This window comes from Mustela putorius, unplaced genomic scaffold (genome assembly GCF_011764305.1).
Source record: "Mustela putorius furo isolate JIRA1106 unplaced genomic scaffold, ASM1176430v1.1 tig00000596_pilon_pilon_pilon, whole genome shotgun sequence".
NCBI lineage: Eukaryota > Metazoa > Chordata > Mammalia > Carnivora > Mustelidae > Mustela > Mustela putorius.
The window spans coordinates 8,167,943-8,193,971 of record NW_025421428.1 but is presented as its reverse complement, the minus strand read 5'-3'; the positions used below and the strand labels follow the sequence as shown (position 1 = coordinate 8,193,971).

Genomic DNA, 26,029 nt, shown 5'->3' with positions numbered 1-26,029 from the left:
CTCAGGCCGGAGACGCAGGTGGCCCAGAGCCCTGTGGGTCACACAGTCTCACCCCAGGGAGTGACCTGAGCTCTCTCTCGTCGGAGAGAAGAGATGACATCTGTGTGACTAAGACTTACCCGATAAATGTGTACTGAGGAGGGGCCTGCTTGGTCCGGCCCATGATCCGAATGTCACAGATTGCGGCTTCAGTTGAATCCCGTGGGATAAATTTAATGCACAGCCTCTTTTTTCTAAAAGCCAATTCCTCTGAAGAAAAGGACAACAAGAAAAGGTGTGAGTCGTCCAGAGATGCCAGCATCTCTATCCTGAATGTCTCCCGTCACGTCCCCTTCCTGGCGGCAGGAGCAACTAGCCACCCAAGTCGCTGGGCTGAGCCTCTCCTGCCCTCCACAGGGTGCCCAGGCTGTGACTGCAGAGTGGGCGCCAGTCGCCCCGCTCCTGCATTCGGGACCTGACCCCAGTCCTCCCTGCCGGGAAGGGCTCCCAGGGGCATGCAGAGCCAGAAAAAACCCACGAGGCTGGCTTCCGAAGCCCATACCCACGGTCTGTTCACCACTCATGCCATCAGGGACAGACACACAGACACCCTGAGTATTAACACTTTATGCCACGTGGACTTTTCTTTTTTACTTTTTATTACAGAGATTTTCACACATTCCCCAAAGTGGGGAGAACCCACTTTGTTCCCGGCATCTAGTTTCAACATTATGGACAGCAGACAAGCTGCTTGCTGGCAAGTCTTGCTGGAGGATTTCAATGAATCCCCACACCAGGTAATGTCACCCACCAATGTCTCAGGAAGCACCCACGGCCGACAGTCTGTCCGAACACGACCAGCAGGCTGCGATCACACCCAACTGAATGAACAATGACTCCTTAGCATGACCCCGCAGACAGTCTACATTCAAGTTTCCTCCATTGTCTCCAAAATACCATTTAACTATGGCTTGGCCTCGATCAAGATCGAAATGACGTCTATGCCCCGGATCTGGTTGGTAGGCCTGTTAGGTCCTTCTTCCTCTGTAACAAACTCTCTCCCTCCCCTTTCCTTCAGGTCACCGGAATGTTGCTGAAATTGGGTGATTAGCCTGTATTTCCTGTGAACTGGCAGTTGGAGCAAAAGACTTGATGAGATGCAGGTTAGATTATTTCTTTTAGGTAGGAAGGCTTCACAGGCGGTGCACAGATGTCCAGTGGCGTCCTGTCATGAGGCACGGCGTCTAGCTCTGCCACCCTGCGGGGGTTCCGGTGGGGTCGGCCTGGTAACGTGGGCTGTGAAGCCCCCCACGACCACTCTTTGGGCAGTGTTTTCATCCCCTGATGACCATTGCCTAGATCCATACTCTCATTAAAATTTTCAAAATGGTGATTTAAAAAATTTTTTTAATTTATTTTTTTAAATTTGTTTTTAGTGTTTCAGAATTCATTGTTTATGCACCACACCCAGTGCTCCATGCAATCCGTGCCCTCCTTAATACCCACCACCAGGCTCACCCAACCTCCCACCCCCCACCTCTTCAAAACCCTCAGATTGTTTTTCAGAGTCCATAGTCTCTCATGGTTCACCTCCCCTTCCAATTTCCCTCAACTCCCTTCTCCTCTCCATCTCCCCATGTCCTCCGTGTTATTCCTTATGCTCCACAAATAAGCGAAACCATATGATAATTGACTCTCTCTGCTTGACTTATTTCACTCAGCCTAATCTCTTCCAGTTCTGTCCATGTTGCTACAAAAGTTGGGTATTCATCCTTTCTGATGGAGGCATAATACTCCATGGTGTTTATGGACCACATCTTCCTTATCCATTCATCCATTGAAGGGCATCTTGGTTCTTTCCACGGTTTGGCGACTATGGCCATTGCTCCTATGAACACTGGGGTTCATATGGCCCTTCTTTTCACTACATCTGTATTTTTGGGGTAAATACCAAGTAGTGTAATTGCAGGGTCATAAGGAAGCTCTATTTTTAATTTCTTAAGGAATCTCCACACTGTTTTCCAAAGGGGCTGCACCAACTTGCATTCGAACCAACAGTGTAAGAGGGTTCCCCTTTCTCCACATCCTCTCCAACACACGATTTTCTAATTCTGTGATTCCTTCTGGAATTTATTAGCTGGAATTCTTCTACGTAAACAGTAACTTTTTTTTTTCAACTACTTGGTCTCCCTGAAAAAGCTTCGGTACCAGAAAGGAAAGCTAGATACATGATTCTTTGCTCTTACTTAGTAAGTCTCAAAGAAATGAGCTGGTGATTTAGCGAACTCCAATGCTGACCAACCAGGTATTTTTTGTTGTTGTTGTTCATTTGTGGTTTTTAAATATGAGTTCCAATCAATTCCAATCCACTGGATGCATGAGTCAGGTATACCTGGGTTAAAGTCCCAACTCCGCCATCAATTCTATCATCTTAGGCAAATGACTTAATTTCTCTGATAGGTTTCATTATCTGTAAAAGGGACTTACTAAAACCCTACCCCAAAGGGACATCAGGTGGATGAAATGTGATAACACATCATATGCTTCTCCTAGCCCAGCGCCTGGCACATAGTAAGTGCTCAGTAGAGCATAGCCATGAATGCTCTTATCATCAGAATTACCAGTAAGCCTCCAGTGCACAATTTATGTCAGCGTTTGGCACTGACTTTCAAGACCTTTCACTTCCGGGGCAGGAAGTAAGCACACTCAAATCAGACACCGAGCGGGGAGGGAAGGACAGTCACGCCACTGGTCTTGGCTTGACCAAAGGGAGATTACGGTCAGTGGTGGTGTCTTATCGCTGACTGAGGGGAGGGTGTTTTTTAAAGAGCCAGGTAGAATCTCAGAAACTTGGTGGGTTCTTTTCCCAGGCAAGGAAACTGAGGGCTAGATCAGATCTATGAGCTATGACTAATAATGTCCTGAATCCAGACCCCAGACATTGTACCCTATGAGCCAGGGACGGTATCCTGGGGGAAAACATCCGTACCAACAGTGCACCTTCAAAAATATGAGCTGGTAAGATCAGACTTGGGAAAGTGTGAAGAAGGTGAGACCTTCCCTCACAGAAATGGAAACAGGTCTCTTACTTGCTTTTGCCATGCTGCTCTTTGCTCTTTTCCTCCGTCTACAGCAACTCGGGGTAGAAGGAGCCACTAATTACACATGCTTAAACAGGCCTAATTTTAAGTAAACATATTATACAGAGTCAATAGAAATGTGTTCAGTCATGCTAATGAACACACAGAAAGGATACAGCACTTTACTAAAACAAACAGTCTTCCAGTTTTTAAATACTGTGTGGATAGCAACAAACTATTTTATATTCATTATAAGAGTCTCATCTTCTTGGCTGACTTTATAAAATGAGGGCCTTAAGGCACTGAGGCTGCACAGAGCTGACCATGGGTTTATCCGGTCAGCCTCGCTTACCCTCCCCACTGGGGACGGGCTCCAGGAAATGACCATACAACCCAAAATGAACGGGCGGCCCTAAACCCACCCTCGTGTGATAAGATACTTATGGGTGATGCCAGGACCTGATCTCAGAATGTCCACAGGGAACAACGATCATGGGGAAGAGCTTTCCCACCCAGGACCACTGGGGCCCCAACACAACTAGACCACAGGCCCGGGCAGGAGGCCTTGGGCCTCCTCCCTTAACTGGTTCAACAAATTAAGAGGAAAATGCAGAATGGGGAATCCCCTGTGGCTCTAGAGTCTATCAATATGAAGACATTATAAGTCAATTAGTTGTCAAAAATGAACACCAATGCAAATTTTGAAACTAAGAAAAGCACGAGGGACAAGTAAGAAATTAATACAAGTCTACGAGGCAATTTTGGTTCCCAGGCAGACAAGTCATATAAGAGTAAGCAAAGGCAGCAAGCAAACCTTGCGAAAATTTCAGTCTTGCTAATAAATGATGACATGAAAATTAAATAAAATTAGAATAGTAAAACTGAATAAAAATTTAAAACCTATGCTGGCAGGCCTGTGGAAAATAGGCACAAGCCTGTATCATTAGTGGCATCGTGAACTGGTATTTCTGGAAGTTAATTTGGCAAGAGAGGATAATAAAGCTTATCTTTATGGAGCCCATCCTCTGAGCAAGGCACCGTGTGTGGTAGGTGTCTCCAGTGATTCACAAATGAGTTAAACACAGATCTTGTCCTCAAAGAGAAAGGTAAGTAGTGAGGATGTCCAGAAAACATGGAAGTGGCTAAAACGCAAGCTGAAAGCAACATTGGGAGGCAGATACCAATCCCCCCATCTTACAGATAGGGAAACTGAGGCCCCAGAAGGTGAAGTCATTCACTTGGGGCATTAAAGCTGTGAGTGGCAAAGCCAGACTCAATCTTAGGTGAGTCTGACTGTGGAGTCCAAGTGCTTCTCCCCTGCAACCTCCAGGCCAAGCTGCCATGCGTCCCGTCAGGGTTGGGGTGGGAAGTAAGAGACAGAATCTATTACTTCCTTTGGCTTCTGGCCACTGTGACCTGTGGCGCTTCCCTCTCTCCCTCCTTCCCCTGAATGTGTGCTGTGCTGCGTGTGAGGGAAAGCATCAAAGAAGGCAGACAGTCCCTGATCTCTGACTGATGAGAGAGAGCTCTGATTACACTGTGAGGCAACTCCTTGTTTGCAGGGCTGAGTCACCCACCAGACTAAGCCCCTCGAAGGAAAGGCTGGCATCTCAGTCAGCCGCCTTCTCTCACAAAGCCTGAGGTGCCTGCACGAGGCATTCATCAATCCCCACTGACTGTTGAAGAGAGAGAGGGCTTGCTAGAAACTGGTATCTGAGGGTCAGAGGTAGTTTCATGCAGAGGGCAGAATTAAAGCTCACGCTTGAAAGATATGAAGTGTGGGCACTCAGAGTTGAGGGAAAGGGCTTTTCAGACAGGGGAAAAAACAACAAAGCAAACAAGTAGAGTCAGGAAAGAAACAAGGGCGAAGAGTACACAGTGAGTGCCTCAGTTTGGGTAAAGTAGGGGGTACCTGAAGATGAGGAAGACATTTGTAGAGGAAGGCTGGAGCCGACTGTAGAGGACCTAAGACCCAGCAGCCTCCAGTACTTAGAAACTCATCACAAGAAAATCCTTCAAGATTGATACATACCTAAACTGGTTTATAGATTCGACACCAAATGCTATCTAAATCCCAGCTTACTGCTTTGCCAAAATGGACTAAGCCTAAGGTTCAGATGGAAATTTGACGGACCCAGACTAGCCAAAATAATCTTGAAAAAGAAGAATGAGGGTGGAAGACTCATGCTTCCTGGTATGAAAACCTGCCACAAAGCTAGTCATTAAGACCATGTGCTACTGGCATGAGGAAAGACACGCAGATCAATGGAAGAGAAGTCAGAGTCCAGAAACAAACTCGCATCTATGGTCATCTGATTTCCTGTAACAAGGATGCGAAGACAATTCCACGGGGGAGAGAACAGTCTTTTTAACACATGGTGCTGGAACGACATGACCGTCACATGTGAAAGAAGAAAGGTGGATCCCTACCTCACACCACACACAGAAGTTAACTCAAAATGGAGCAAAGATCGAAGTGTAATAGCAAACACTATAAAGCCCTCAGAAGGGACGCCTGGGTGGCTCAGTGGGTTAAGCCACTGCCTTCGGCTCAGGTCATGATCTCAGGGTCCTGGGATCGAGTCCCGCGTCAGGCTCTCTGCTCAGCGGGGAGCCTGCTTCCCTCTCTCTCTCTCTGCCTGCCTCTGTCTACTGTGATCTCTCTCTGTCAAATAAATAAAATCTTAAAAAAAAATAATAAAGCCCTCAGGAAATAAAACCATGGGCATAAATATTGGTGACCTTGAATTAAGCAATGCTTTCTTAGGTATGACACCAAAAACACATGCAACAAAGGAAAAGTGTAAATGAGCAGAACTCCATCAAAATAAAAAGCTTGCATATTTCGAAGGACATCAAATGAAAAGAAAACCCACAGAAAGGAAGAAAATTTTGCGAACCATATAATTGAGAAAGGGCTTATATCTAGAATATGTTCAAATATTTATAACTCAATAATAAAAAAGACAACCCAATTTGAAATGCCAGAGGATCAGAACAGACATTTCTCTGCAGAAGATATACAAACGGCCAGCAAGCACACAAAACTCTGCTCAACACCATTAACCATCGGGAAATGCAAGTCAAAACCACGAGGGACCACTTTGTGCCCAGTAAGACAGACAGAATAGTAACAAGTGTCAGCGGAGACGCGGACTCACCGGTGCCCTCCCACACTGTGGGTGGGTATGTAAAATGGTGCTGCTCCTTTGAAAAACAGTCTGGCAGCGCCTCTAGAAGGTAAATAATTACCATAAGACTCTGGCAGTTCCACTCCTAGGTCTGGCCCCATGAGCAATGAAAACACATGTCCCCACAAAGGCCTGAAGGTGAACATTCACAGTAGCACGAGTCACAACAGCCCGAAGTGGAAGCAACCCGAATATCCTCCAGCTGAGTGGACAAGCAAGATGCAGGAGTCCGTACAACAGACTCTGACTTGGTAATAGCGAGGCATGAAGTACTGACCCACACCACAACATGGACCTTGAAAACTTTATGCCTTGTGAAAGAAGCCCATCACGAGAGACTACATGCTGTAGGATTCCATTTACATGGAATGTCCAGAATAGGCAAGTCCGTAGGGAAAGGAGTTCAGTGGTTGTCCAGGGCTGGGAAGGGGTTGATAGGGGAGGGTTAGAGAGAAATGGGGAGTGATGGCCAATGGGTGTAGGGCTCTTGAGGGGTGGGTGTGTGATGAAATGTTCTAAAATACCAATTGTGGTAAAAGTCACACAACTCTGTGAATACCTTAAAAACCACTGAATTGTATACCTCGAATGGGTAAATTAATGGCATATGAATTATATCTCAATAGAACTGTTACCAACCACACCTGATGCATAAATACATCAAATCTATCTGTAAAAGGCACTTAACCACATGCCGTGACAGGGCTGCATGGTGGTTAATGCTAGGGCTAGAGTCAGACTCCCGTGTGTCCTCTCGCGATGCCCCCGCTTCCAGATAAGTGACTGTGGATAAGTTCTTCAAACCCTCAGCAGTTACTGTGTCCCACTTTCCTCACATGGGATGGGTTTAACAACACCCATCTCCAAACGCGGGTCCCCTGGAGAGCCAGTGACATCAGGTACGTAAAGCATTTACCACAGGCTTAGCGTCTGGTACGTCACCTACCACGTGTCAGCTAGCACGAGTAGTAGCTGATACATGGGATAACAAGTAAAAGCACAATGTCCAAAAGTGAGAGGACTATGAAGAAAATAAAAACATGCAATACAACGGACTCAGCTTGTCTCGTGAAAATAACGGCTGTGTGGCTTCTGTACACCCAGTCTGGTCTGTATGAAATGCTAGCGAGAAAACAGCAGATTATGGATCCAAAATGGGGCCAACCATGGAAACACAAGGTATGCGTGACAGAGAATGAGATACAGGATTTCATAAATGAATCATGTGTAATAAAGGAAGGGTTCCTTGTCTTTGTTTTTCACGTACTGCTTCACTGCTGGTGCCATCCTAAAATTGGTGACAGTAATTAAAAATAAAACAAGTTAAGTTAAATCAGAATGAGGAGGCTCAAATATCCGGAGGTTTTCCGGCACGATTTCAGAACCGACAGGTATGACAAGATCCCTCCAGAATCCTGAAGAAGCTTCGGCTGGTCAGTGATTTTGCTTCTGCTTGCCAAGGTTCAGGGTCAGAGCAGTCACTCAAATACGAGCCCGTGTCCTCTAAGGCACAGTCTTCCTGGTTCCGGCATTTCTTGTGTGCTCCATGAGCCAAAAATAAGGACATTATAGGACATTATTGCACTTATATTCCTTGGACGTCTTTGATTTTTTTTTTTTTTCCTTTTGTTTGTGGGTCTTGTGCTAAGCTTGGCTTCTGCGACACCAGAGGATGGACCGAGTGGGGACGGCAACCAGTCTCACTGGTCTGTTCCTGAGCGAGCCGAGTCAGCAGGGAGCCCGTTCTAAGAGAAAAGGACATTCTGCTCATTTACATGCTGCTTCCCAGAGCGCCGCAAACTCCTCAGAGAACCAAGTCAGGCACACGGCACGAGCAGGAGGGTTTAGTCACGGGTGTGCAGCAAGGCCCCCTAAAATGTTCCCGAAGAAAAATGCACATACAAACCATCTAAAAATATACCTGGAGGAAGAAAAGTCTCATTGTGACGAGCGGTACTAAAGGGAGACTCACGTGTGTCCATCGTCTCCTGAATTGGGATGAAGCCTACAGGCAGAGTGTCCTTGATGTCAATGAGCTTCATATCCACTAACACGTTCCCTAAATGACTCTTGGGAAGAAAGAAAAGAGATACAGACTATTAATCTGAACAGCCCTGTGGTGGGTTTGCCATTTTGGCTTCGAGATGCATATTTAACACAATGACTCATGCAGCTTTACGACAGCAGGTTAATTAGAGTAGGTGCCACTTAATGTTCCCCAGCGGCTACGCAGGGACTCGGGGGGCCCCCGGGAAGGAGCTTCATCTGCCGCACCTCCACACCACTCACTCAGACACGGTGGTTAGCTAGACGGCGACCTGGGAGATGCTCGAGACAGAACCCAGCAGAGGGCAGCTGCGCGTGCATCCTGGGACCAGGCTGCCACTCGGCCTGCAGCATGGGCTGCACATTCCTGGGGCAGTCACCGCGGCTGGAGAGAGCGTGCAAAGCCTCCCCAAGAACCAGTCACGCTCCTAGGTGATTGCCCATCTGCGTACTGACACACCTTTCAGTTGCTAGATACGATTCTGTAAAATCCTAGGAATCGTCAACTCATACAGGCTGGAAAGCCCTGCTGTCTCCATATCACACATCTACTAAAATGACATGCACAAGGGCCTCTTAAAGTTTCAACTCAGTGGTAGCATAGGGGGTCCACAGCGTGCGTTTTCTGTAACCAGTGCAAAAATATCTTCTGAGGACAGCATGCACCATCGTGTAATTGCACAACAGCACCCTCTGCAAACACACCGGCATTAGCAGCCCACGGTTCTGGTTGAAATGCTCTGTGCCAACACTAGCCTGGATGGCTAGTCAGGAACTTCTTACCCTCTGAACTCTGCGCTATTGTCTCTCTTGGCTGCTCTTTCTTTTCTTCCCTACCGATTGGTAATGGCCCATGTGTGAGGTTCTTTCTTCACTATCTGTCTCCCCATGACCGTTCAAGGGCCACAAGGACCAAAACTGTCTGTTGCTACTAGACCCCCAAGCTTAGCACACTTCTCGGCATACATGCTCAATTATTACCTACCTCATAATTACCTACTAAAATATACCTACTGAATAGCGTAACATTTTGGGGGTACATTTTCAACTGGGTGGGCCAGAACTGGAAATCAAATTGGATTTGCTTAGATGACAAACCTCAACTATAACAATAAAAACGGAAGGATGCTTCATAAATACATTATAAACCTAAAAGCGCACAATTGAAATAAATTCTTCAAACTTCACTACGAAAGTCACAGTGTCAAATGTCAACTGTGACCGGGCTTTTATGGCCCTGTTGTCACAAACCCGTTTCCTTCTCTTATACCTCTCATGTTTGACGACTATTTTCTATTATGACATTTCAGGTAGCTTGGTCTCAGAGAAACAATGCACACAGCTCAGCACCACACATGAAAAGCGGAACCTTACTAATGCAGAATAAATCTCTGACCGTGTAGAAGAGGTTTGAACCGTTAACCTAACTTGAAAACATCAGCTGCTTTCAGAATTGCCTGATCTAATCTATCATAATTTTTTTCTTTCCTGGCAGTTGCTTTTCCGTGTCATCGCTGCTTTCTGCATTGAGAAATTAACAACTGGGTATGTTTTCCTGCCCCGGAGATGGATGGGTATTCATCAATATCCTTCTCAAATGTCTTCTACTTGACAAGTTGGGTTTTACACAAGTCAACTGCAAACCACTTAGCGACCTCACCCTCCACACTCTACAAATGTCCCCGATCATAAAACCAGAACATCAGTGGTGTGGCCATTAAAAAAAAAAAAAAAAAAAAAAGCATCGAGAACCCTCCCACGCATACAAAACGGGACGCTGCACTGTCCAAGCTTCCTGCAACCCAAGTGCGGTCCCTCTGCACACGGGGCTGCTGCTCTACTGGGTTTAATACGGTGGGTCTGCGACATCATTAATTTTGCTTGTTCCTCTCCCCTCCCCCATCCCGTGCTCTCTTTCATTTCCTCCTCATAAATATGAAGAACGTATTCCCAATCCTTGTTGAGCAAATGATTCATGCCAAAAGCCCAATATGCACTGACTCAGGGTATTTATACTGTCTCTGGTAGCCAGTATTTGCTAGTATACTGTAATTATTTCTGACAACCTTGCATTTAAGGTAGCCACAGATAACCAACTTAATATTCAAATGTTCATAAATCCTTCTGTTTAATATCCTCCCTACCTAATCTATGTACATTATTATTACAGGTAATGCAGAAAGTACAGGGCATGAAAAGTGCAATTAATCTCGATCCTTCCCCAGGAAGCAATGTCACTCCAAAGCCAGGTTTCTGTATTAATAGCATTACTGGGGGAAAGGAATTTAGGTTCCAAAGGAGTGTCCCCAAACTCCTACACAGGGAGTCTCGAGCTGCCTAATTAAGAATCTGTCCAGTCTTGAGATCCCACATCCCTCCTCTACAGTTGTAAAAATATACGCTATGCAAAGTCCTGGTTGTGACAGCAGGGCCGGGACAGACCGGCTGTGGTGGATTAAAATATGCCCGTTCCTACTGTGCTCCTGGGCAAGTAGGTCCCTGCCACCCCCCTGAATGAATCCCTCTGGGTCTCACTAAAGGACTCAGTCGTTCTTCTTCGGGAAACAGGATGCACCGACTTCCCATCCTCCTTCGGAGGGAGGCAGAGACCAGAGACCTCCCCCACCGCCCTCAACCCCCCCCAGAGGGTAAGGCTTACAAATGAGCATTCCACACTATCTCTTTCTGTTCAACAAATGCCAATGAACTCGATACACTTTCTATAATATGTTTATGCAGGACTGGTGACATCTGTCATTTTTAGACTTGTCACTGTCCCCAACTCCAAGGGATCAGGACTCTCTTGGCCTAGACTACCAATACCCCACAGCTTTTAGGGGAAGTGCAAAACAAATCTCCCAAACACAAAACAAAACAAACCAAAAAACCCCCAAAAACCCAAAAGTCAAAAACAATCAAAGAGATCATGGCTGTCCTGTGAGGCCACAGTCGGGAACTGCAGCTTCAGGCAGGAGAGGTGGGGCCGAGCAGAGATCAGTACCAAATGCCAAAGCCGTGAGACTGCTGGGCACAGTGAGTTGTTCAAATCCTCGGGACTTTGTCCTGGCTTCCCTGAGCGGCAGTGAAGGCACTGACCTGTGCAGAGGGGCAGCCAGCAGACAGAACAGAGGTGACAAAAGCTAAAAATATCAGTAGTTTCAAAAACAGGTTTGGGTCAACTCCAGGGACAAAGAGGCATGAGAGTGCCCTGCGTGGGGGTATGGGTGCAGGGGCGGAGGAATGGAGCTATGAGGAGGGCGGGGCGGAACTACCCTAACTGCTCAAGCCCCCGGCTGGAAAGGCAACCTGGCTTCCACACTGTTCCTCCGCGTCTCCTCGGGCTGCACGATGAGCCCCAGGGACCTGCTCAGGCTCATTACAGGCCCAGCAGCCACCTTCTCGCCTCTGAGAAGGATTTCTAGTGTTTAGTGCGAGGACTGTGCCTGCCCCATTAGAAACTCTGTACTTTACAGCAAGCATATATTACTCTCATAATTAGGGGGAAAAATTAAAGCAATGACTTCTCCCCCAGTCCTGAATACATTAGGAATCATTTTCCTAACAAAGACTTATCAGTAAACAACAGGAAGGGCTGGCGGAAGAGAGGGCAAGCCAGAGGACCACGTGACCGTCGGCATCCAGACAACAATGACGGGCCACACAAGGGCCCTGGGATAGGACCACGGGCTGTGTCATATGTGATGGGGACAAAAGCTTGCTGTTCCCCTTTCACACTTCTGAATGAGGATGTCTGGAAATTTTTTTTCTTTTTAAACCGTGAGGATCTATCACTGGTATAATAAAATTTGTAAAAATAAATTAAGAAAAACATTCTTCCTGCCATGTTTTGTTTTTGTTTTTGTTTTTCTTGCATTAGAAAGAGCCAATAACATTTAGGCCAAAAATAATATGTCACCCCTGAAAATGAAAAGCTGACTGCTCCGTGTTTGGGGCTAGGGAAGACAGGTGACCTTGGACAAGCCCCAAAACTCCCTGATCTCAGGAAAGGAGCTAATACTTCCAAGAGACTGTCTGAGGATGGGAGAAGTTTATTCACAGAGTGCCTAGGACAGGCCTCCCTCCCAGTCTGGATCTGTGCAAATCCTCATGAAAGCTACTTCCCTTTCTTTCTAAGCTGCTCGTGAAAACATTCCGTTGGAAAAGCCTTAATAGATAGGTTTAGAATGTCCTAATTTATGGGCCCAAGAGTTCAGAACGGCCTACTGAAAGAAACCTGCACACGTGGCAGATACCTACTGTGGAAACAATGAAATGTCAAACGTCACAGAGACTCAGGGAGAAAGTCAGTCATTTTGGGAACAAGGTCGCGTCTGGGGAAGGAAGGGATGGTGGAGCGTCCTTCCAGCCCTGCTTCTGCATGCTGGCCAGCTTTAAATCCAGCCACGCCGGCAACGCTGACGTCCACACCATCCTGTGATTTGTGACTTACAGGAAAGCTATAGGCAAATGAGGGCCGGGGGAGAAATTTCCTGGTTCCCTTTTGAGAACACATTTTAATGGAATTCACTGTACACTGGAGTACGAGGTTAATAATACTGTTAATAAATGAAGCACAGTGCGAGCTGCTGATTCTACCCAGTTCGCTAAAACCACAGATTAATATGGCAAGGAAAATAAACCACAACAACAACAACAAAAAAAAAAAAAAAGAAAGAAAGAAAGAAAGAAGAAGAAAAAGAGAAAATTTCAACCAGGCAAGTAAATGCCTTGTGCTTATGCAGCACATGGACGCCACCGCTAGACTTACATTTTCTTTGGAAAATGATCTCGTGAAACACAGGTATCTGGTAACCTTGGATTTAAATAAGCCGTCTTTCCAGAGGTCAGCATCCACACCATCTGCTGTCTGTGCCACCTGCACCGGAGAGACAGAAGAAGAGCGCGGGTAAGGCGGGCTGGGACTGAAGGTAGACACGGGAAGCGTCTCTGTACCTGTACCTGTGCCCATTAACATTGGGCCGAACTCTCCTGGCATCTCATTAGTTCATTTCACCAGACACCGGGAAGAGACTTTCCGAAAGGGGAAAAGGGAGAGTGTGAAAAATACAACTTCTAAAAATATTGTCCCCAGGGAAGCCATTGATTAAAGACACCCTGACAAAAACGGTTCTAATGAGAAAAGAGCAACTTTTGTTGCAATGGACCAAGGAGGGATTGGAGAAGTCAGCACATTACGTTGCTCGGTACCACTCACTCGGGGGACGGGAGAGGGGCAGGAAAAGGTCCAATGGGGTGTGAAATGCCACCTGGGAGGGGCGCCGCCTGCGGGGAGCTGCCTGCTCCAGGACCCTGGGGCCAGCTGGGGTGCTTGTTCCATGGGACCCTGGTGGGGACCCGGGGCAGGGTGCCAGGGAAACTCGCTCCTCGCTGTGTCTTCTCCCTACAGGCTCTGTGAGGGGTACTCAAGGTCGGAAACTGTCTCATGATAGAAAAATAAAAAAGATTCAGCTCCTTGTTTATAGTCTCACTAAGAAACCATTTTCCTGTGTGCGGCTAGAGAAGTGCTCCTCTCAGGAGCACCCAAGCATGAAGCCAGCCTTGATTTGAGTCTTAAAGGACCTGTGTACTGGGCTGGGGGCGGGGGGCCTTGCACGAAGGCCCCTGCTTTGGGGCTAAGAGTGGGCAAGGAGACCGGAGAGCGGGGGAGAAATGGCCGGACGAGGGCAGCACTGCCCCCATCGCCTTCCAGTCGGCTCTTTTCCCGGCCTGTCAGGCACGCTCTTCTTTCTCACCCAGCAGCCCAACGGGATGGCACTACCAGCCCAGGGTCTGTGGCTGGCACCCCCAGGGGGCACAGCCAGGAAGATGGAGGGAGCAGCACCCCGTTTCTGCTCTCTGCCATCTCCCCGGTTGTCCTGTTGAGGTTTAGAATTTGGGATGCAATCCCTGATCGGACAGACTGCTGAAAGCACCTCCATGCTCTGCACGAAAACTGCCTCCATGGAGCCCCAGCCCATATACACACGCCACAGCACGCCAGTGGCCTCGGGCTGTTACGTTTGCAAGGGGATGGGGGCGCGCTGGGCTGCAACGCTGCCTGGACATCCCCGGGTCTCCCATAGTCCTGTTCTCTGAGGCTGCCTCAGAGAGGCCCAAAGGCCAGCTGGCAAAAGAAAAATGCTTTTTTTCCCCCCACTCCAAACGGAACAATTGTAAATTAGCAAATGCAGCACGAGAAAAAGAAAGGTCCTTATGCTACATTTGCAAATATGTTTGACCTGAAACCTGGAGGAGGAATGGTATGGGGATAATCTTGGGGACCAAGTATGTCACCCCCACGGAAAGACATGACACAGAATGGCATCAGGCCTCATCAGCACTTTCCCCCACGAATGTCCTCCATCGAGTTTCTCGGAAAACATGAGATTTCAGGCAGTGGCACTAACTCTCTGCCGCCAAGGATCCCCTTTGTCGATTTTCTCCTGTGGATTCCAAGTTTTGAAAAATTTTTTTGTTTCCCCAACTGTCCTTTTCCTGTACTTCCTCAATTCTAGGCCGCAGTCATTTGGGAATCACCCATGGATTTCAAGAATAATGCTTCAGGAAAAAAGAATAAAATGTCAAAAGGTACAGATCTATTTCAAGATGCATTCTAATTTCAGAACCATTAAGATGTGAAAATAAAAGATGCTACAGGAATAAAGAAATAAGGGAACTTATATGGTTTCTATAATAATAAATATTTTATTTTTGATAAATTAAAAAAAAAATGAGTCTGCAGAACACTGGAAGGCTGTGGAATCCCACGCTGGGACCTCAGAAGACAGAGCTGTCTTTAACCTCCCACCAGAAAAGGAATGGAGTTCAGAAGGGCTCTCTGGGATATCTGGGAATACCACTGGGGGAGTAGGTGTGCCCTAGGTCAAGACTATTGTTTCCAGGGCTTGAGAATGGTGGTTCCCTCCGCTTTCCCCACTGCCTGAATTTTCTTTTTTCTGGGTGAGAAGACACCTCACCGTGATAAAGAGGCCAGGGCAAGCGTGTAAAGAGAAAAAGCTCGCAGCGGGCCTGCTCCTTCCTCAGAGGCCCAGGCAGTGGCAGTCCTCCAGCCTGCACTGGCGGAGCATTGAAAATGGACCACCAAGGGCCTGGCTTTGCCCTGAGGCCACAACTCATTTGCAAGGAAGTAGAAATGTGTAACCCCCTCCAAGCTCACCTCCGAGGGGTGGTTTGGAGGGTGGTGAGAAAGAGAGTGAGCAAGCGCAACCTCGTGCCCGCACGTGTGTGCATGTGTGCGTGCGTGCGTGTGTGTGCATATGTGTAGAATGCAGAGCTGCCCAAAGCCTGGACCCACACAGGGGATGGACTGGAGCCAGGAGTGAGAAGGCCCAGGGTCCCAGATCAACGGAGCACTAGAGAAGTGGGCCTTGTGTAACAAAGCTGGGCATTCCCAGCCTTGCCTTCCCCAGAACACCCAGAAACTTCTTTCCCACTCAGTCAAGAAAGGTGTTTACTAATCTTAATTCTTCCTGTCCCAAATTAGAAGAGCTAATGATCTCCAAGTTAAGCTATGTATGAGGTGCCTGCACTAGCCTCCATGCAGAAATTCACCTCTGACCATGAGACCCCAGAGGCCAGCCTCTGAATCTGGGATGGGAGAGGCCGTGGGGAGGTGGGCCGAGGGCTGCAGGAAGTGGTGCTCTAAGTGTAGTACAGCCCATAAAATTAAGATGTAGACTTGAACTTGACACCTGGTGGCTGAAGCAAACCCCTCCTCCTGGGGGCACTTTGGTTAGGGATGATGTACGAACAAAGCTTCTACCTTAGTGGACTCCAGGGAGCACCCACAAAGCCCGGCTCACGTGTCTGAACTAGAAATAAAGACATCTAGTCAAACCAAACCTTCAAAATGATGTCATGCTACATCAAGATTCAAAAAGTCCTAAACTGTCACACTGGGGTTTAGCTGGTCCTCTGGGAGTCCTTCTCCAACTCTGGGATTATATCTGGTGTTCAAACACAAATTATATGCATGTGCAACAAATGTTTTCCTGCCCCCTGCTATCCTGCCCCTGGACTAGAAGCTTCACGAGGAAAACGGCGATCCTTATCTCTTCCCTTCAGTAAGCACAGTGCCTGATATGTATGGGCTCAATCAAAACTTGTTGAAGGAATGAAAGATTCAGCCATTAAATCAGGAGCAAACTGTGAAAAGCTATACACCTTGATAGCGCCCCAAGAAGGAAATCTAAAAAAATGTTTTCAAGATTTTATTTTTTTATTTATTTGAGAGAGAGGGGCGGGGAGGGAAGGAGCAGAAACTAAGGGACAAGCAGACGCCACACTGAGCACAGAGCCCCACACGGGGCTTGATCTGACGACCCTGAGATCAGGACCTGAGCCAAATTCAAGAGTCAGATGCTTAACTGACTGAGTCATCCAGGCACCCTGGTAATCAAACATTTTAAATGGAAGTTTTCAGAATCTAATCCCTTGAGCTGAGTGTATCCCCTTCAGAATCCCCACTCTGTGAGGCCACACACCTATTTCGACAAGAAGGTCCCTCAGTCTTCTGGTCATCTTGCTCGTACCCTGCCCTGTTCCCCAAATCACTGGAGCATGTCCAGTGCTGCCACGGTGCCTCCAGAGGATCTGTTACGGGGCTTCACATGCGCACATGTGCACACAAGCACACACCCGACAGCTTCAAGCACACTCTTAATTACACACTCACATGTGCACACACTCATGCTTCTCTCTTACACGCACGCACTCTTGCATGCCCGCCCTGTCTTCCCAGCATCTCCCTGGGGCCTCGAGCTGCTTCTGGGGAGGAGTAGGTGGGCAGTGACAGGCTGGACGCATGGGTTTGTCTCCCTTCTCTGCCAATATGCATCTCAAATGACAGCCGTGTGCGGAAGGTACGAGCCCCCAAAATAAAGAGCAAGAGAAGAGTGTGATCCAGAGAGATGCCAACAACTGCCTGGAGACATGGACGGTGAAAGGCTGGGCTTTAGCGAGTGGAGGGGGTGACATCTCAGGCCTGGGAGGGGCTAATGATCTGCCCCCCAATCCCTGGGCCCCAGAGCCACCAGATTCCATTGGGGTGAGGGTGGGGGTCGTGGGGGGTGGGTGTGTGTGAGTTTCCAGCTGAAACAGGAAGATCTGAACAAGGTCTAGAAACACAGCAGTTACACTCCCAGATCCCCAACCCCCCCACTTCAGGTGCGTTTTCTCCAGAAATGGAACCAGTAAGGCTCAGGGCTCCAGAACACCAGGAAGAAGTAGATTCCAGACTGAAAACAGGGGGGTAACCATGCACACTGAAAGGTGGGCCCTCCCCCTCCCCTCCCCCCACGTGCTACCACCGGGCTTATCCTCCTTCCTGCTGCCGGCACCTCAGCAGCCAGGGGTATCCCCTAAACACTGGATATGGGAGGATTTGTCTCTGGAGACACTAAAGACTGCCAGAGAGCAGAGCAGCACACCCAGGCTCCGGGGTCTCCTGCTACAAAAGCTGCTTCCCAGCTCCCTCACCCTGAGAGCCACCCACCAGCCCCCAGCCCCCAGCCCCACTCCCGGCTCCCCAACCACACCGACAAGTGTCTCCCTCTTAAATATAAACGGACAACAAAGGATCACCAGGTGCTGGGATAAGTCTCCAATATGAAAGACAGGGTCCACAGCAGAACGGGCATTTGAAGGTAGCACAGATAGCATGAGGAAACAATTCAAGTTAAGGGACAAACGACTAAGCCCATAATGCAGGGAACTGCAACCACCAAACAAGAATGGAACATTGTGAAAAAATTCAAAGGATCAATTTAAAAATAATATAAAGAGCCTAGAAGTAAAAATGTTGTAGATAAAATGAAAAAATTTTAAAAATACTGGGGGGGGGGGAATTGAGGAACTCTTTTAGAAAGTAAAATACAAAGATGAGATAAGCTATATAGGAAAGAAAAAACTATCAGGACAACGCCCAACTAATGCAATCTCCAGAAAAAGAAATAAAAAAACAGAGGAGGTGAGTGTAGCTATTAAAGAGGCCTTGGAGGTCCTAGCACAGGGAATGAAAAAGTCTCAAAGCAAATCAAAAGAGAATCCCACCAAATTTCAGAGAAATAAAGCATTTTTAAAACTTCCAGAGAGAAGAGACAGGTCACATACAAAGGAATGCAAATCGGAAGGCATCAGACTTCTCTGAGACTGAACGCTAAATAAGAGGAAAAACATCTGTAAAATTCTGGGGGAGGGGTACCTGGGGGGGGTCTCAGCTGATGGAGCCTCTGCCTTCTCTTCTGGTCCTGATCCTGGAGTCCAGGGATGGAGCCCCGAACTCAGCTTCCTGCTTAGGGTGGGGTCTGCTTCTGCCCCTCCCCCAGCTTGCTAGTGATCGGTCTCTCTATTTCTCCTGGGAATCAATAAAATCTTAAAAAAAAAATTCTGGGAATTCTGGAATTCTCTACCTCAACCAATTAATCGTGAGGGCAGAATAAAGACCCTTGCGGATGTGCAAGGAGTTAAATTAATCGCCCATCGGGCCTCTCTTGGGAGCCTACTGGAAAATGCATCAGCAAAACTGGGTATGAAATCAATGACGAGGAAACTACGAACCCCAGGAAAAAGATCCTGCACAGGACGGTGAAGAGAAGGCAGCAGGGTGCCAGGGCCTAGACACAACACGAGGAAAAGAAGAGAAGGCCATGGCCGGCCATCTGCGGGAGGAAGGGACAGGACAGTTTTTGGAATTGAACTTAAGCCCTGGGAAGAAATACAGATGGGTGTGTGACAGAGGTACTGGAGCATTTAGAAAACTAAAAACACAGATGTAAAGCTGTTTGAAAACATAACTTATTAATTAACTTAAAATTAAAAAAAAAAATTTAACATGTAAATGTAAAAACCAATAGGCACTTAGTATGGAGGTTCCTCAAAAAGTTAGAAATAGAACTACCCTATGACTCAGTAATCCCACTACTGAGTATTTACCCACCAAATACAAAAACACTAATTTGAAATGGATATATTTTGATATAGATATTTGATATATATCAAAAATTTGACATATATATCAAATATCTATACCAAAATTTGATATATATATCAAATATCTATATAGAGATATATGTATATATCTATATATATTTATATCTATATCTATTTTTGATATATATATATCATTTATCATATATAAATATTATATCATAATCAAAATATCAAATAAATATCAAAATAAATATATTGATATAAATATGATAAATATTGATATAAATATATTGATATAAAATATCAAAATAAATATTATATCATATATGTTTATTTGATATAGATATCAACTATCTATATCAAATATTTGATATAGATAGAGTTAGATATTTGACATCTATATCAAATATTTGATATAGATATGATATAGATATCAAGTATCTATATCAAATATTTGATATAGATGTCAAATATCAGCTTTGCGCAGTGGCAGTATCGTAGCCAATGAGGTTTATCCGAGGCGTGATTATTGCTAATAGATGTCAAATATCTATATCAAATATATCAAATATCAAATATATATCAAATATCTATATCAAATATATATCAAATATCTATATCTATATATATCCATTTCTATATATATCCATTTCTATCCAAATATATCTATCTATATCTATATCTATATATATCCATTTCAAATCAGTGTATATATCAAATTTTGATATATATATCAAATATCTGTATCTATATATGTTATTCAGCCATAAAAAAGAATGAAATCTTGCCAATTGCAATGACACGGATGGAGCTAGAGAGTATTATGCTAAGCATAATATGTCAGAGAAAGACTAATACCATCTAATTTCACTCATATGTGGAATTTAAGAAACAAAACAAATGAGCAAAACAAATGTTTTGTTAAGAAACAAAACAAATGAAAAAAAAAGAGAGAGAGGCAAATCAAGAAACAGACTCTTAAGTATAGAGAACAAACTGATGGTTCCCAGAGGGCAGGTTGGGGGTGGGGAATGGGTGAAAAAGGTGATGGGGATTAAGGAGGGCACCTGTGGTGGGCACCTGGTGAGGCATGAAGTGCTGAATCACATACATGTTATACACCTGAAACTGATGTAACACTGTATGTGAGCTTTACTGGAAATACAATACGACACAACACAATATAACACAGCACAACACAATACAATGTAACTGGGAAAAATTCTAAAAAGAAAATTTAAAAATTCGAATATAACATCAACAGACACATAGACAATTAAGCAAATGAAAGAAACAAGTCAATGACTGACTCCAAGAAAGTGGAAAGGTTGTATGAGAAAGAAAATGTCCTCCCTGTTGGCCTTCTCGTAGGTAAACACGGACAACCCATTCACCAAAAATTGTGATGCTGCCTGATGGGGGAGAGTATAAGAAGACTGAATGTGTAAGATAGGTAAATCAAGACGTAAGTAGTATACTCAAATTATTCAGAAACAAGGAGATAAAGAGCCAGAAGTGAGGAAATCGAAGAGTTGAAAGTGACAACCTCTGGGGAGTGGAAAAGGAAGAGATGGTCTTATAAGCCTTTTGGTACTTTTTGATATATATATATTTTTAAGTAGATTCCATACCCAGTGTGGAGTCCAACATGGGGCCTGAACTCGCCACCCCGAGATTAAGACCTGAGCTGAGATCAAGAATCAGACGTTTAACCACCTGAGCCACCCGGGTGCCCCAGTACTCTTTGATTTTTTTTTAACTGTACATTTTTTTTCTTTTAACTTTGTTAAAAGAAAAGTGAATTTAAAAAAAATTGGAGAGCTTGGAAAATATATCATGGAAGACTATATGGGAATATATTATTCCTTTTAGGGAAACCCCCATGATCAGGGACGTTCCTACAGGTGCAACAGAACCACAATGCGGTGCGTTCCCCAGAGTGTGACAGTGTCCACAGCTGTGTGCACAGTGGATTCTGCCTTCTCTACTGCTAGAGTCCATGAAGAGTTACTTCCGGGACGGGTTGGGGAGGGTCCTGTGAGTGGTAACCCCCAGCCCTGCAGAACCAACCAGAGGACTTCTACCGCTCTATACTCCTCTGCATTCAGGCAAGGCCCTGTGTTTTCACCACATTCCTTTGCCTGCGAGACACAGAGGTCCTGGAGCTCACCCGCCTGAGACGGAGGGTGTGGAAATGGAGGAGGAACCAGGATAGGAGTCCACAGAAACCAAGAAAAGTCAGAGCAAGCAGACCTCAGCGAGACAGGGCTTCTGGTTCACTGGAGGGCCAACACGTGACTCGGCCTCCTGGGGGGCTGTGGGGAGAGCTGGAGCCCGATGCCACAGCACCCTCGCAGACAACCTCTTGTGCAGTCTGCCCCAGTGCAGCACGTACTGCAGGGACTAGTAGCTAACACCCGCTGTGTACACTCTAAGCGCCAGGAGCCTAAGTCAGCAGTGTAAGTAACATGTTGACACAACAATACTAGGAGCCACAACAAATCATCATCAGTTACTCTTGATTTTATAGGTGAGGAAACTGAGAAATAAAAGGGTTTTGGCTCAATCGATTGTGCTACGTCTATGCAAAAGAACAGTTACTCAGTTCTTTAAAAAGATGAAGTATATTTATAATTATGTCCATGATATATTAAGTGTGGGAGGGGGATCTTCCTACCAAGAAACATATGAGAGAACATAAACACGCAGTTCTCATAAAGCAGCGGGGACAGATGAACGGTCCGGTCAAGGAATGGACTGTGGCCGTGAACCAGCAGTTCACAGAAGCAAGACGAACGGCCAACGAACAAGAAAATATGTTGCACGTGGGTAATGATTAAATTAAAGTGCCAATAGCCAAGATGCCACTTTCTCTGTCAAACTAACAAAGACACACTTTAAAGGGGAAAGACACAATCGTCCAGACAGGCTCTGGGGGAGTCAGGTGCCCCGACCACTGCTGGAGTGTTAAGGGGTATAACTTCAGATGAGATTCATTTGGTGCTGCATATCACGGGCCTTAAAAACAGACGTGCCTGGGATGTGTGCTGGCTCAGCCGGTTAAGCGCCCAGCTCTCGGTTCCAGCTCAGGTCAGGATCGCAGGGTCATGGGATGGAGCTCCGGTTGGGCTCTGCGCTCATCAGCGAGTTTGCTTTGGATTCTCTCTCTCCCCTCTATGTGTTCCCCACCCTGCGCTCACTCTCTCTCTCTCAAATAAATAAATAAATCTTTTTATTTCTTTTTTAAGATTTTATTTATTTATTTGACAGACAGAGGTCACAAGTAGGCAGAGAGGCAGGCAGAGAGAGAGAGAGGAGGAAGCAGGCTCTCTGCAGAGCAGAGAGCCCAATGCGGGGCTCGATCCCAGGATCCCGGGATCATGACCTGAGCCAAAGGCAGAGGCTTTAACCCACTGAGCCACCCAGGCGCCCAAATAAATCTTTTTAAAAAACACAATCATGCCTGTGACCCAGGAATTCCACTCCTGGGCCGAGAGCCCACGCAGTGATGGGATGGGGACACGAGAGGATGGCCGCCATCTGTTCATTCACACTGAACTTCTGGGCGCCCGGCTCTGATCACGGCAGACAACAGACAGTCAAACAAGACAGACACAGTCACCAGCCCCACAGGGTCACAGTCTCGTCGATGGGGGAAGACACACAGTAAACACATGAACAAATATGTAAGATAATTTTAGAGAGGAATCAGTGGCTTGTATAAAATAAAATAACATAACAGGAACAGAGAGTGAAGGAAGAGGCTGCTTTGGATGGGGTGACCAGGGAGGCCCTCTCTGATGAAATGCCTCAGTGCTGACACCTGGGGGACAAGAAGAAACCATCTCATGAGATCTGGAGATACAGCCTTGCAGGGCGAGGGAGCAGCTAACGTGAAGATAGGTGGAAACCAGGCTGATGGGTTAAGGGGACAAAAAGCGGGGCTCCGTCACCAGAGTTACATGGGAGGTGTATTATCTATACGTCCCTTGGGGCATAGCGTTTAAAGGCAAAAGTGGGGAATGATGAATTTCTAATGATGAGAGAACATCCTTATAGTGGCAGACTCTGCAGCAGGAAACAATGTGGAAGACACGTATCTAGGAACATGGAAAGTTCAGGGGAAAGACTAAGTCACAAAATGGTTTAGATAGTACAATCTCATATTTCATTTCTTAAAAATAATCTACATTATAGTCGAATGATCTAGACAAATGTAAAGCCAAGCGTTAACCACTGTTTGGCTCTGAGCAGTTGAGATCATGGGTATTTTTTGGTGTTCCCTTTCTTAATTAAAGTATAATCAACACACAATGTTGTATTAAGCTTCAGGTGTATAACATAGTGATTCGACTTTTGTTGATACCGTGAGATGATCCCCGAGGTAAGTGTAGTTCATGTTTGTCATCACACAGACATTTTGTTTAAGGTTTAGACTCTCAAATATGCAACACAGTATTATTAACTCTAGTCCCCCCTCCCCGTGACTGCTGTGTGTGTGTGTGTGTGTTTAAGATTCTATTTATTTATTTGACAGACAGAGATCACAGGTAGGCAGAGAGGCAGGCAGAGAGAGAGGAGGAAGCAGGCTCCCCGCTGAGCAGAGAGCCCAACGCGGGGCTCGATCCCAGGATCCTGGGATCACGACCTGAGCCACCAGGCACCCCACAACTACTGTGTTTTATAACTGCAAGTTTGTTCCTTTTGACTCTCTGTAGCTTTTATACTAAGAAAAACAACCATCTACAAGACTTCATTTGATGGGGTGAGAAATAATGATCTATGGGATTTCAACTTGAGAAACACTTTGTGAGATTAGCTCCTCCTCGGAGCTGCCCGGAGAGGGGCTGCATGGTAAGTCCTTAAAATGGTCAGCCGTTATTCCTTGTCAGCATTGTGTACTCCCTGCCCAAGGAGACATTATTCTCAAAAGACGCCACAGCTGACCACCAGGCTAACTACCAGACTGGTCACCCCATGCACGCCCTGGTGTTCTAAGGGAGCCCACCCACAATGCAAAGATGTATCTGGCAGACATAAAGTGATCAAAAGGGCCAGGAAACTCTGCAGACATTCCAAAGGAAATATCTGGCTAGCGCTGTGAATAATGAAGTTCAAAGGGCTCTTGATGTGTGAGATCACCCACTGTGGAAACACAGACACTCAGCCCAGGTCAGACAGTGGCCAACCGTGAAGCCATTTCAACTCTTAATCAGAGCAGTTGGGGCACCGTGTGGAGACAGGGAGCTGGTCACCTCTCTTCTGAATCCCTAACAGGAGGTGTGCCCAAACGCTTTCTAAAACCCTAACATGAAAAGAGCCATCCAACTGATGACAAGGCCAGAAATCCTTTGGTTGTTGTTTGGTTCTGATTTCATTTGCATTATTTTATCATTCTGTATCCTGAACTGACAGCTCAAGTCATCATAGATTTTCAGCTGAAATGTCTAACGTTTCTTAGCAAAAGAAATGGGTACACGCCCCTGTCTCTGAGACTCTTCCATCTCCCTCGGTCGCTGCGATTCCCTGCCTCCCTGGATTTGCTCTTCGGGTTCCCTCTGGATCCTCTCTGTGTGGAACGCTCTCATCACTTCGAGCCTGGCTAGAGGAACCCTCCCTCTGCCAAGCCTTCCCGATGACGTCAGCCCAAAGCACACGCTCTTCTTCCAGGATCTTCCGTGTCCTTTGGCTTCTTGCATGAAACCTCTAGGATGGAGAAAACCAGAGACAAAGGGAAGAACTCAGATTTTTAAAGTCAGGTAGATGGGAGTTCAAGACCTGGCTTTGCCACTTACATACCATGGTTTCCCAGAAGTCATATTTTTCCTTTCTGAACCTCATCGAAAAATGAAAGTCATAATAATGCCTAACTCACGGGATTCTTTGTGATGGTTAAAAGCCAGAAAGCACACAGAAAGTACGCAGTCGTGATGCGATACCACTTCCTACCTGCTGCGATGACTATTCTCGAGAAGACAGACAACAGTGCGTGCAGACAAGGATGTGGAATCAGAAGCCCGTGTCCGCCGCTGGCCGGATGGTAATGGGGAGCAGCAGTTTCAGAAACAGTCTGGCAATTTCTCCAAATGTTTAACACAGAGTTATCAGTGGATCCAACAATTCCAATCTCAGGCGTAAGCAGCATTCTTCATAATTGCCCCAAAGAGGCAACAACCCAAATGTCCCCCACCTGATGAATAAACAGAAGGTGGTACATCCATACGATGGGATCTCTTCCAGCTGTGCCACGGGGCTGAGGCACACACACTTGCTATACCACAGGGACCCCTGACAGCATTGCACTAAGTGAAAGAAGACGGTCACCAAAAGGCACATCTGTATCACACCCGTTACGCGAAATGTCCAGAAAAGGCAAATCCGCAGTCTGAAAGCACACTGGTGGTGGCCAGGGGTTTAAGGATTCTTTTGGGGGTGATGAAAATATTCCAGAACTAGGTAGTGGGGAAGGCCGCACAGCTCTGTGAACACACTGAAAGCCACGGAATTGTTCACATGCAAAGGGTGAATTTCATGGTATGGGAGTGAGATATCCATAAAGCTATTCTCTTTTAAGCTCTTGGCATAAGACCCAGCACATGGTGTACACTCAAAAAAAAATATTAGCCCCTTATTATTATTATTATTATTATTTCTGCTCCTTAAAGTAGGATCCTAGTCATTCAGTAGGGTCTTTTCCAGAGTGCCCAGCCCCAGACCCTGCTGGTAGGACACCATCAGTTATTTCCCAACTGGCTGAATGAATAAGGAAAGGAGTATATGGTA

General features: G+C 46.2%; 1 protein-coding gene and 1 pseudogene across 7 annotated transcripts in view; one reads left to right on the top strand and one right to left on the bottom strand.

Moving 5' to 3' along the window:
• MVB12B (multivesicular body subunit 12B) overlaps nucleotides 1–26,029 on the bottom strand; it is a 195,140-nt gene that overhangs the window by 123,573 nt on the left and 45,538 nt on the right. For all 7 annotated transcript variants that reach the window (XM_045082413.1, XM_045082412.1, XM_045082411.1 and 4 more), the window contains exons 3-5: nucleotides 13,065–13,172; nucleotides 8,223–8,319; nucleotides 120–249 (exon numbers count right to left, since the gene is read on the bottom strand). In XM_045082413.1, coding sequence (XP_044938348.1) covers nucleotides 120–249; nucleotides 8,223–8,319; nucleotides 13,065–13,172 — 335 coding nt within the window. The remainder of the gene's footprint in view (nucleotides 1–119; nucleotides 250–8,222; nucleotides 8,320–13,064; nucleotides 13,173–26,029) is intronic.
• LOC123392828 lies at nucleotides 19,722–19,853 on the top strand (annotated as a pseudogene).